This window comes from Euprymna scolopes, chromosome 23 (genome assembly GCF_053919585.1).
Source record: "Euprymna scolopes isolate OS-2025 chromosome 23, ASM5391958v1, whole genome shotgun sequence".
Taxonomy (NCBI): domain Eukaryota; kingdom Metazoa; phylum Mollusca; class Cephalopoda; order Sepiida; family Sepiolidae; genus Euprymna; species Euprymna scolopes.
Window position 1 is genome coordinate 100,177,546 of NC_136504.1, and position 13,682 is coordinate 100,191,227.

Here is a 13,682-nt window from a genome sequence, read left to right on the forward strand (position 1 = left end):
CACCTAGGGATCTCTACTGTGAAGGGGTGGGATTTAACTGCTTGTTGGGTTTGTCGAGGGTATTCACGTCAAGAGGGTACAAGTGCTTGTAGTTCATCAGAACATTCACCATTAAAATACATGTAAAACAGGCAGAGGGATGCAACATTTCGTCGATGGGACAGAGGCTGAAGCTTAGATGACAGTTCAGGACCTATCAGGTTGGTGACTCTCTTTTGAACCCTGTCAAAGAGTGAGAGACAAGTAGCAGATGCACTAGCCCAAATGTGATAACAGTACTCCATACATGATCGAATAGTGGCCTTATAGAGGTACAGGATATTTTCAGGCGTAAGTAGTTTTCTAGTATGGTAGAGAGAAAGCCCACCTTTTTCACAGCCGCCTTGGCAATGCTCTCGATGTATCTATTCCAGTTCATGTTCCCTGTAAACGTTAGGCCGAGGAGTTTAAAAGAAGTACTTTCAGATGTGTTCTTGGCCATTGCTATTGGTGGTAGAGAAGATTTCTTGTAATTATTGAAGGAAACCAGTTTAGTCTTGGCACCATTGAATGTGACCATCCGTTTTTGTCCGCATTTCAGTATAGATTGGAGGTCATCCTCTAGTGTTTCTGCCATTTCCCTAGATATGTGTTTATTTGTTTTTCCCTCGTGCCTGTTATAGAGAGTGGTGTCATCAGCAAATATATCCATCTCAGAAACAATTTTATCAGGGAGGTCATTTATGAATATCAAGAATAAAGGTCCAAGGATAGACCCTTGAGGTACTCCCGCATTTATATCATATTGTTCAGATGCACGACCGTCAAGGACAGCCTGGGTTTTTCTCTTACTTAAGGATTTAATTGCATTACGTATTCTTCCAGTGATACCATATGATCTAAGTTTCCTTAGAAGACCGTCATGCCATAGCCTGTTAAAAGCCTTAGATATATCGAGGGCTATTGCTCTACGCTCCCCTTATTTTATACTGGATGAGGTTTGTAAAATGAGATGCAAATGGAGGGAGACATTCAACATTGTGCTAAACAATCAAAAATATATTTTTAATAAATTGTGTGAAAATGCAGATCATACAGCTGAAATTATGAACTTCGTAATACTATGGACTCTCCCTTTCCGAAAATGTTTAGAAGTGATTTGTTAAAAAAAAAAAAAAAAATGAAAACCGGACACTGCCCTCAACTGGATGTCGTAAAACATTGCAAGCACTAGACTCCATAAACCACTCCCAACCATCTTAAAAGACTCACAAAATTCACAGCTACACCTAAAAACTGCTCACATATTAATTCTAAAATATATTGATTGATCCCCTGTTTAGTCCTTTGTTCTAAAATTTTAATACCAAAAACGCCAATTAAGGAGAGTTCATCCATAAAGCTCTAGAACCGTTCTAAGATTGAAGATGCCTAGGAGGTCTGCTGAAGACCTCAAAGACCTACCTCCAGTTTACAGTATTAGCTGCTGGTCCCAAGTCTGGCTGCCTGTCACGATCTTAGCCAATGCAGATCGTCATTTGTGGTCTGCATCCATCCAGAATGCTGTGTGGTCTACGAGAAGAGTCTGTTCAGCCTATCCTGGATGAATGTCACCAAGTTAACAGACACTTGGCACTTTTTTTTTACTATTTCAAACTTTAGTGTAACAGATTGAGTATTGCACTGAATCATTTAGATGCTTGGATGTGTCTTAGAAAAAAAAATAGAATTTGTTTATTTTGTACTTATATAATTTTTTTTTTTTGCAGGGTAATGTTGAGCTGGAAGATCAAGTGGCAGGACTTCATTGGTTATCATCTCATGTAGATTTTATTGATTTAAACAGAGTGGCCATTCATGGTTGGTCTTATGGTAAGTTAAGTATTTCAATGTCTTGCAGTGTATTTATTTGAAATAACTCAATTGTTAATTTATGACTAAATTACATTCACAAACCTCGAGTTTTTCATCAGATCACCAAAGTTAAATGACATAAGTCTTGGTGGAAGACTTGGCCTGTAAACTGTCATTCAAGTTTTAAATGAATAGTTGATAATTTAAGAACTTCAAAGTTGCATTTGAATGTGGAAAGCTTCAAAGCAACATGGTCCTGGATATAATCTTGACATACTTCTAATGAAGAAGCTATAATTTTGGAGTTTTGTAGAGTGTGGAGTAACTCCTTAGGTTCCATTACTCTCAGATTGATACTGACTTGGGAGAATTTAGACTATTCAGACTACTGTTCTTATTTTGAGTGTTATTTTCACGTTTTGGTCTATGTAACTTCTAGCCTTCTTCAGGTGTGTTAGAGGTCCGATTTATATGGGCATCTTAATTGGGTTAGTTGTATAGCAAGATGCTTGTTTAAAAATCCTTTCCTCCCAGTTTGTGAATGCGTTATTATACCGTATGATTATGAGCTGATTTTATTTCATATAAATATTTGAATTTTTTAACATAATCTTTATTGATGTTTTTCTTTCGGGTGAGTGGATGTTTGGGTTGAATACTTTTATACATATTTTTTCAATCTTTTTCTTTCTTTTATCAGGTGGCTATTTGTCCTTGATGGGCCTTGCACAAAAACCAAATGTGTTTAAGGTAGGTTTAGAACATTTTGACATAATCAAAACTCAACTACTCTTTGCAAATAGTGAAATAAAAAAAATTCAATTCACTCAACTGTGAATTTTTATATCTTTCGTATTCAATCAAGAAGTATTTTCCTTGCATAAACATTTAAGAAAAGGAATATTTTCTCCCAGCTTTAATTTCTGGATGTGTTTTTCGAGACAAATGAAGTCGGTTTCTACAACTAAAAATTTAAAGTTTATCATTTAAAAAAAATTAAAAGTGGAGATTACTTTCTACCTTTTTTTTTTTTTTTTTTTATTTTTTTAAAGTAATTACACTAATCAGGATATCAATAGATCTACTCTGCTTAGAACACTAGCTAATTCTGTTAAAACATTTTAACTTCCGCACTCTGTTTAGTAGAAATCTTGCTGGTATATATTTTTTAAATATGTTTTATGTAAAACCATTCAGAAAAAGAGTTCAAAGTTAGGACTAAAGAAATATATTTTGATTTTATTAAAAATAAAACCATACCAAAAAAGAATTTCTAAGTAAATACTAGTTTTTATGTAGTTTTAAAATTAAACTGGAATTAAGTATTAATCAGAAGGGATTTTTTCCTTGGTATACATCAGCAAAAGTTCCGCTAACCCCCCCCCCCCCCCCAAAAAAAAGGAAAGTTTTATTTAACATAACCCATTGGCCACTTAATGGTCGGTTTACTGGACTGATGATGTCTCCTCTATAATAATAAGAGGGGCATTCCAAGAGTAATGCCTCGTATATTTTATTCAACTCGAATGGATCAGACTGCAAATTGCATTGTCATGAACTGATGCATTCATAACCTGAAAGTTTCATCTGTTGCAGATATTGTTAGTGTGAGACTGAGGAAGCAATCCCTGTCGTGTACTTTGGTCATTGAGTTGCTGGCAAAAGTGCATTGAGAATCATGGTGACCATGTAGCTAAATGAATGCTGGAGCACAAAAAGCCGCTTGTTATAATGGTACCATTCCTGCTTTTGTAGCTCTATACTTTTTTGAGTTGAAAAGAAATAGGAAGCTTTACTTTTGGAACGATCCTTGTAGATATAGCATTACAAGTTGATTTTTTTTTTTTTTTTCTTTTTAGATAATTATTTTATCAACTTGCATGAAAAGAGCTACGGAAAAGATGCTTAAAACTGTTTGAATTATGCAAATACCATCAGTAGTTCAAAGGTTATGAGAATTTTAAGTGCCAAAATTTAGGCTTTTCCATGTACATTTTTCTTTAGAAAAAGTGGGCTAAATTATGGACCTGAATTTCTTGAAATTCAGTAATTTCACCATTTTATTTATTTTTCAAGCTATTCTCATGAAACTTGGTACTCTTATGTAAAATTGTGTGCTATTTCTGATTATGCAGTCAAATCTGATGTATCTCTTTAACATAAGCCATGAATTATAAATTCAGATGTAGAAATTTCATTTTTTTTAAACTGGCGCATAGTATCATCAGTGGGTGTCTATTTATGAACAAAACTAAGTATTATAGTGTTATTTAAATATAGATTAATTGAGAATAGGCATTTTCCTTCCTCCTCACCAAAGGAGAGCTTAATCTTGGGTGTAGCCATTGAATGCCTAAAGAGCATTCATAGCAGGTATTTACTAATTCCCTCAAAGAAAAAAAATTGAGTAGATATGAATTAATCTCAGAAATAAATCAAAGGAAATTTTTCATATATATTTTTGATTTCTGTAAAAGATGGAAATTCCCATAGTCGACCAGAACTTGTGCATTTTGGGACCAGTCCAATTTTCAATTTTGTAAATCCTCTCTATCTGGCCCCAAATATACCCCTATTTTTCTAAGATGCAACCATAAATCGTACTCTACATGAATCTTTGATGTAGCTTTCACAGTACCAGGATACCAAGAATCCTGATAAGCAACAACTATATATTCACCAGTTGGTAATTTTTGTCATTTCTATTCTGTTTTACTGAAAATTCAACTATGTAAACAAAGAAATAAAAGAGTAATTTTTTTTACCTTGTTTCCACCTTAACATTTAAAATGATTACTTTTGTTTTAGGGTATGCTGAAAACAAATATCACATTTAAATTTTCTGCAAATAAGTAGTTTTCCAGATATCAAGCAATGTCATTCTTTATGTTATCACTGGTGGCCATCTTGGTATGCGTGAGCATGCAAACCTAACCTCAAGAAACTATGCGCAAACACACGTACCAAGATGGCCATCAGCAATAACATAAGAAATGACATTGCTTAATATCTGGAAAGCTACTTATTTGCAGAAAATTTAAATGCGATATTCGTTTTCAACACACCTGAAAACCTTAAGATAATCATTTTAAAGAAAAATGTTAAGGTGGAAACAAGGTAAAAATTTCCAAAATGCATCACAATGAAATTCTTTACTGAACTGCCTAATTATTATTTAGATATCTTCAGTTAAAAAACAAAAAAAAACGAGTTTCTTTTACAGATTCGAAAAAATGGTCTTGACAATGAGTTAAAAATAAATTAAAGTTTCACAATATATTTTATTTAATTTTTAGGTAAAAGTACAGAATAGTTAACAAAACATCCGTCCTTCCCCATGTTAAGAATGGGTTTCTAAATCATGCTACCATGCTGAAGTAACATAAGTGCACAAGTACCTTTTTATTTTTATATATAAAAAAATGTATATATATGTATTTTTTTTTTTACCACTAAAAAACAAATACACATACTTAATACATTTTGTTGTTTTTTTAACGCTTTTAGTACATGTGTACTACAAGCGTTAAAAATAACAAAATAGTATTGTTTGGAAATCAAATTTGAAAAACTTTATAATAATTTTTTAAAATTGACAAACCCAGAATAAAAAAATGGAACTTTTTTTTCTGCTTTGGTTTTGAAAGCAGAAAAAACGGTTTTCTATTTTTAAGAGAATACAAACTTGTTAATATGCTGACAGCGATGGTTAGCTGCACGCTAACCATCGCTGTCATCATTTTCTATAAAAGATAACATTTTAAAGAAATTTCCATACAATAATTATCAAATATTTACATATTATACATGAAAATAATTCTGAAACTATTATCTATATGAAAATGGATGATATATACCAAATTATCTTATCAATTTTGAAATATTCTTTGTTAACTTTGCTCAGTTGTAACTGTGCTTCCTGCGGGCGTAAAAATAAAAGTCCAGTAGAGATGGACTTTGTTTATATAGCTTGTAAACTTTCAGCCATATCCAATCAAATTTAACACCACACATATGTATCCAAATGTGACTTATGAAATGTAAACATTGAAAAAACTGTTTCCCTTTTTTACTGTTTTTTTTTTTTTTTTTTTAACTTGGAGCATAAAAACATTGAACACATAAAAGAAAAATAAATTAACATCATTGGAATGCTTATTGTATTCTCTTTTCATCAATGTAATTCTTTTAAAAATTGACCAACAAATAAAAAAAGATATGACTTGTTGGAGCACATTAGGTATGTAATATTGCCAATGTCTACGAAAATACAGCAATGTCTGTATAACATAAGTAGTAATTTTTTGGTTGTTACGAATGATTATCTCAAGACACTTTCTTTTTTATTTATTTATTTTTATTTTTTTTAATCTAAAATAAACAAAACCATAATTTCCTAATAATGAAGAATCTTTGTTCTCCATTTCTGGTTTTCAGTTAGCCATTGCTGGAGCTCCAGTTGTAAATTGGCGACTTTATGATACTGGTTACACTGAGCGGTACATGGATCTTCCTCAGAACAATCTTACCGGATATCACGAAGGATCAGTTCTCTTCTACATAGACATGTTTCCCGATGAGTAAGTTGCCTTTTGATTTTTTTTTTTTTTTTTTTTTTTTTTTTTACCTATTTCAGTTTTGTAATAATTTTACGTTCGCCATTTCCTTGCAAAACGTTTTCGTGATCATTTTCTTCTAGCTATGTATTTTGTTTCTTTTTAACTAAAATAAAAGTATTTTTAACAAGTTTATTTTCTAAAGATATGAAATACCTCCCACCCTAATTAAGACTGATGTGTATTCATTGGTATATGAATAATATATATGTACTTTTATCTCTTATAACAACTTATAGCTTTCAAATAAAATCATTTCATTTGGTTAGGGAAAGAGAAAGCAAATAGCAAGTCATATAACCATCTCGAACTTAACCCAGCCATCTAAAATGAATTCAGAACAATCTTTCACTGTAAAATAAAGTCACTGATGTATATTGTGTCTTTAGGTTATCACAAATAATTTATACGTGAAAAAATCAATTAACTGACATTTTTTTCTGTGTGTTTTGGTTAGTCGAAATTGTTTGCTTTTTTGGTTTGCAGAGCAGAAAATTGATGATAGTGACAAACAAGATATGGTCCCTTCTAATTAATGATGTTCTTTCTCGCAGAAAGCCTCTCCCCCTCTCTTTCCCCATGTTAAGAATGGGTTCCTTGTCTGCTTGACCATGTCTAATTATCCAGCCAAATAGTCAATAGAAACGAGAAATCAAGGTATCTCAGTAAATAGCAAGTGCAAACACTTGCAAAGCTTTTTTAATTTTTTTTTTACACGGTGGTCACCACTTATCAAGGCCCAGAAGCCAATCAGGGATAAGAGTTATTGCAAATACAGTACGTATCTGCTGGTATTTGCTTTGGCAGTAAACATACTAAAGTTTTAATCATGCAGAAAATTAGCATGACCTCTGTGCAAGGATAACATGTAAATTTGTGAAGAAATCCATATTTTTAAAAACAACCGAACCAAACACCATGACTAAATATTTGAAGATATAAAGAACTTGAAGCTTTCTTTTCCATATTACTTGGATTTGGCATTAAGTAACCGGAAAAGGGTTGATATGCCGTAAAACAACTGAACTAAACACCATGGCTAAATATTTGAAGATATAAAGAACTTGAAGCATAAAACCTTTTCCAAAATTACTGGATTTGGCATTAACATGAAAAGAGATGATTGGCCATAAAATAGCTAGACCAAACGTTCTTCCTCCATTTTTGTGAGGGTGTGTACTGAATACAGTATAAATATTGTATTCTTTTAAAACTAGCAGGACCTGTGGAAATTCCACAGGGGACTCTTTGATATGTAATATATTGATGTTGGCATTCTGTAGATATTCAGTGTAAATGGGAGATGCTCTGATTTTATTGTAGCTTTTTTGTTAAAACTACAAAAGTATTTATCTAAGCTAGCATAAATGCCTGGCAAAGCCCAGTCATAAAGTATACCTAAATATGATATTTTAATTCTTGCCGGAAGAATTCTTGATAAAATTATTTATAAAAAAAAAAATGGATTATTGGAATGCCATCAGTTATAATCAAAACCGAAACCAAACCTTATGAATAATTCTTGATAAATTAAAAAAAAAAAAAAAAAATAGATGGGGTAAGTGCCATCAGCTATAACCGAAATTAAAACTTCTGAAGAATTCTTGGTAAAGTTATTTTATACAAGAAATAGAAATCATAACAATTAAATGATCCAGATGTAAGCGTGACACAGAAAATAACACACACGCTATCATATTAATATATAGATGTTTTTAATATATTTGTTGATACAGAATCTAAAATATCAATATCTATATAAAGTGCTGTCATGCTTCATTCAATACCATATAAAATGCCTTACTAATGAGCATGAACAATTGAAAAAAAAAAAAAAAAAAAAAAAACTTTATGGACTACCTTGTCTTCTCTGCACCATGATAATCACTCTCTCGATACAGACAGAAGCTCTAATCCTAAAAGTCCAGTGTCCTTGTTCAAAAAAAGTTTGGATTATAATATATCTGCCTATATTATGTGAACTCTGGGAACCACAGGAACAGTTTTTCTAGCAGATTCATCATGATGAAATAAATGTCCAATTTGTGCCAAAAAGTTGTTTAAAAATTGCAGACATGCATGGGAGGTAACCATATAGCATTTTGATACATTACAATTATGGACTCCAATTCTAGTACATATTAAATATTCAATTGTTTTTTACAAACAGTATGTAATTAAAACAAAATTGTTTTTGATGAATGGGTTAAAATTATCAAAAGAATTCGAAATTTAATAAAAATAATTTCTAATTCAAATGGTAATGTTTACCCATTCATTTATTTTTAACACTTATATTTGTTTTTTCATGTTTGAAAACCTAATATAAATCAAAGCTATAACATCATACCAAAGCTATAATTATTTTATGGTAATGCTTTAAGCTCTATTATATGAAGGCCCAAATAGGTCAGTTGGTAAAACCTCAGACTAAAATCTCAAGATCTGTTCTGATTTCCAAGAATTGATTTACTATTAATGCAACGTTTCCATTTCTAAAATTAGTTAATACCTGATATTTTGGAATGAGACAAATTCTGCAATGTATTCTGTTTTAAAAAAATGCGACAGACAGGCAAAATCTCTAAGTTGATCAATCAAGTTTTTTATAGCAAGAAACATTTAATGCCCAAGACAACGTACTAGTATAAAACTATACTGATTCTCTTCAACTCTCTCACAAATTCTTGTTTGTCAATTTTGGCAAAAATTGACAAATTATTGAGGTGATTTTTGGAGCCTCAGGAATTCTTTCTGTCTTTGCTAGTTTTCACAAACATCATTGTCTCTTTCTCTCTATAAGTTTCTGTCAAATCCTGATGGTCTGGTTTTGTCAAACATCTCATTTATCTGTCTATTTTAGTTCCCCCCCCCCCAACCATTTTTAGTCAAATAACGATGTCAATTTTACTTTACAGAATTTGGTTTAATAAACTTGTGTGCATTTAACACAATCATGTTTTATCTATATATATATATAAAAGGCAAAATGTGTGTGACCATTTCGTGTATGTCTTGCAACGGCATCTTTCGCACACGCTCCCGGGGGGGGGGGGGGTTACTATTGCTTAGAACTGTTTATATACCCCCTATATAATAATATCTACAATTTGGGAATGCGGGTCGCCTCTAGATTTATTTACGTCGATTTTTACAAAATTATTGCTATTTCAGCCCGTCTTGTGTTCGTTCAGCTTTTTCGTATTGCGAAACTAACTCGAAGCTAAGGCAGCGTTCCCGGCAATCACACCGGGAAACGTCCAGAAGCAATCAGCTTTGATCAATGTGGAGCCAAACTCCATATGTCAGACAATTGCTATTCAATCTGAAAAATGAGGAGCTGGTTTCCTCCTCCCCAACATCTTGGTGAAAAAAAAAGTCGAAGTTGGGTAAACAAACCCAAAAGCTGCCCTGCAGCAAAAGTAAAGTCCACTCCTTCTATTTGACCTCATTTTTAATGAGGTCAAATAGAAGCAGAGCAAAAGTTTAGTCTGCTACTTCTATGACCTCATTAGTAGAGTTAACTTTTACAGCGGCCACATGTCAATTCTGTTTTTATTACTCAAATTCAAACGTGACTCTGTTAGTATGTTACGGTGTTACTGGTTAACGTCACACGATTTTTTTTTCACACTTTAATTTCCAACTTTGCTTCAAGGGTTCGGGTTCGATCCTCATACTAACCTACCAAAACTTTTTATTTTTATTATCTTCTCCCCCCCCCCCCGGTTTTTATTTACCCAAAATCACTCACACCTCCAAACACCCGGGCAACACCGGGTACCCCCCCCCCCCCGCTAGTCCTAAATAAAGCGTGTTTATCAATTTACGCTTCACCCCATGCTGTCCCAATAGTTATGTTTCAACTGATGCAGGTGGATGCTTTAGCTAGTAAATGTTTTATGTTTTGCACTAGTTACCTTGTTTACTGCCATCAAATCTTAAAGATGAAAAGATCAATAAGGGTTGGTGAAAATGAAGGTTTTTATTTTCCTTAGTTTCTTATTAATCTCACCCCACTGCTGGTTTGGGTCTTTGATATGATCTAAAGACCTTTAATGGTAAGGCCCCATTTCAGGAAATGTGACATTGTCCTTTAACATTGCTCCTAGACCCACTTTGGCCCGGAGTAATAATACCTGTTGGGACATCTAATACTATTAGGTTAGGCTATCTGAAAATACTGGTTTCCTGATCCAAAATACACCAAATATTGATGTCATTGTTTCTTTTTTGTTTTTGTTTTTTCTTTCAATATGCAAAACTCAATCATGTTCTGCAAAGTCAAAAACAAAAATGTTCTACAAAACAAACCAAACACCATGAATAAATATTTGCAGTTATAAAAAACTTGAAGCATGAAAAATTTTTTCTAAAATTACTGGATTTGGCATTAATAACCTAAAAAACGGGTTAATATGCCATAAAAAAAACAAAACAACAACTTATTGGTTCAGAACTGCACAAATTGTTTTAAAAAAAAAAAACAGATAAAAAAAGTGAGTTTAGGGACTTCTGCTCATGTATTTTTATCCTCTCTACTACTTTTTTTTGCTCGGTTGGTCAAAAAAAAAAAAAAAAAATCTTATTTCCATCTGTTTTTCTATTTCATATGGAACTTGAATGTCCTTTTTCACATTTTTGCAGTACAAATACACAAACCATATCCAACTTTTTTTTTTTTTTTTTTTTTTCTACTGATGGATGGAGTGTGTCACAATTTATCAAACCTCTGAGGTCACTTGGAGATAAGGGTTAATGAGTGTCGAGTAGATGGTGAGACACCACCATAATGATCGATAATGATGGAACTTGGGTAGAGTTTAATTATTTAAGGACAGCTTTACAAGAACTTGTTTACATTAGACTTGAAAATGACCATGTTATGGTCAGCTGGGAAGCAGCCCCATACTACTGTGTTTCAGTTATAGAAAAAAAACTTTACACATGGAATTTAAGTTTTAGTCAGATAGAGTAAGAGAAAGTATTGACAGTTGTTGTCGCTAGATGTGTATTTTTGTGTATGTTTTGGGAGGAGGACATAGATTGAAGTTAATTAAGCACTGTTATCTAAAATTTATTTGCTTGTACTTTTCTTAGATTCTTTTTTTTTTTTTTTTTTTTTTTTTTTTTTTCTAATTTCAGAGAAAATCGTCTGTTGATAATACATGGCTTGTTAGATGAAAACGTCCATTTTCACCATACAAACTGTTTAATTAATGAATTGGTACGATCTTGTAAGCCATACAGACTACAAGTAAGTTACTTTTTGTGATTTTAATTCATAAAATTATCCAGTTACCGTAAATACCTGCCACCTATCATTTATAGCTGGAAAATCATTTCATCATTTATCCAGTGTATTCATTAAGTTAAACTCTTTATATAATAATAGTACATCATGGAAATTTCATGTTCATGCTATTAATCTCACTCCCTTTTTTTAGGTCAAAAACGTGACACAGAGAGAGTAATTTTTCTTTAAAATTTAATCTGATGTTGCTGCTGTGTCAAATGTGAAACTCGTTTTTTTTTCCAAGTATACTTTCCCTAATCAAAGTACACTTTCGGGCTAAAATTAGTGTGGAATCTGTTCTGTCTAAAGATGGTACAATATTGTGAAATCTGAGTTTGTGCTGGATGTCCATAAAATAAAAATATTTTTAATCCCAACAGACAAATGATACAAGCATGGAATTTCCACAGTTCTCGCTAGTCCATTGTATTACATTTCACTATAGATTCATTTCCTTATGAGTGTAACTAAATCGTTCCCACAAGGATATCTGTGCCCTAATCTTGCAGAACCTATGATTAATTATGTTACCTTTAAATTGCAACTATTTTAACCTCTGATCCTTCTCTGAATGTCATATGACTAAATTAACCAATCAGCTATCCTCTTTTGATTCAAATGGTAGTGGTGCTATTGGCAAACCTAAATCGCATCTGAATTGAACCCTATGCATTTGACAAATCTCTTCTGACCAAATCAGCAAAGCTATCACAAGAAAAACTTACTAAAGTCAGATATTCCGTATGTGGTGCTGAATATCCTCCATTCAGCCAGTGCTTCTTGGAGGCATCTTTGATTTGATTATACTCTTTGGCATCAACAACGAAATTTCATTGGAGAAACCATCAGTAATTATTTTTAGTTTTGAAAAACCATTTTTCTGACAACTTTTAAACCATTCTTGGTTTTCATTTTCAGGTATATCCAAATGAACGGCACGGAATCCGGAATCATGATGCTAGTGAGCATTACAAGACAATGGTGCTCAGTTTTCTGCAGACTCACTTATAACATCACGCCTAATCGTTGTCTTCTTTCTTACCCTCTCGTTAATCTGAAACAAGTTGATGCCTGCCGTGGAAGAGAGCCGTGAAAGTCAATTTTTACTTTTAGACTCTATCATCGTCATCATCACCATAAGAATAATTATGATAAAACTGATCGAAAGGACATTTTTACAATTTTTTCTAACCTTTTTTAAAAAAAGGTAACCGAAAAAAAATGTTATGTAATTGACTTCATAGACTCTGAAACCATACTCCACCTGTTGGCTGACTTTAGACCTTTCCTGAAATTCTTTCTATTTATGGTCCTTTCTTTCTCCCCACCCCCTCCCCATCTATTTTCTCTCTCTCTCTTTCTCTCTTTAGTGAAATCTGTGTTGTTTCTGCAACGTTTTTTTTTTTTTTTTTTTTTTTTTTTTTTTTTCTTGAACTCTTCTTCAGTGGTGCAATGCTGACAAATGGAGGGGAAAGTTTGGACTTTAACTCTATGCCAGTTCCTCTCCTCACTGCTATTATTGGCAGGCGATGCAATGGCTTACATAAAATATATATAAAAGTGGCCGATTTTTAAACCTTTAAAAGAAAAAAACTAATCCACAAAAAAACCCAAAAAAAACTGTTCCTTTTCAGGGATATTTTTTACCTTATTTTTACCTGAAAGCAGCTTTGATTTTCTGCTAAGCTTGAACTAATGAATAACTTCAACAAATTGTCTTTCATCTGGTTTTATCATTTTTTTCATTTCTTGTGTCTTTATTTTTTTTTTATTTTTTACTTTTGTTACATATTTATATTATGAATAAAAATTTTCTATTCAAATATAAATATTAACACAAAGTTCATTTAACTAGCTCAATAGTGCAATTGATTTTTTTTTTTTTTTTTTTTTTTTTTTTTTTAACCACTGTTTCTTCACTGAAAACAGACACTCAT

At 32.4% G+C, this 13,682-nt stretch overlaps 1 protein-coding gene and 1 pseudogene across 3 annotated transcripts in view; both read left to right on the forward strand.

The window, feature by feature from the left end:
• LOC145246065 (dipeptidyl peptidase 9-like) overlaps positions 1 to 13,463 on the forward strand; it is an 80,914-nt gene extending 67,451 nt beyond the window's left edge. For all 3 annotated transcript variants that reach the window (XM_080107907.1, XM_080107909.1, XM_080107908.1), the window contains exons 16-20: positions 1,749 to 1,851; positions 2,534 to 2,583; positions 6,271 to 6,413; positions 11,595 to 11,706; positions 12,664 to 13,463. In XM_080107907.1, the coding sequence (XP_079964033.1) occupies positions 1,749 to 1,851; positions 2,534 to 2,583; positions 6,271 to 6,413; positions 11,595 to 11,706; positions 12,664 to 12,756 (501 nt within the window). In that variant the 3' untranslated portion in view covers positions 12,757 to 13,463. The remainder of the gene's footprint in view (positions 1 to 1,748; positions 1,852 to 2,533; positions 2,584 to 6,270; positions 6,414 to 11,594; positions 11,707 to 12,663) is intronic.
• On the forward strand, positions 7,245 to 7,345 carry LOC145246353 (U6 spliceosomal RNA; annotated as a pseudogene).
• Positions 13,464 to 13,682: the final 219 nt, after the last annotated feature.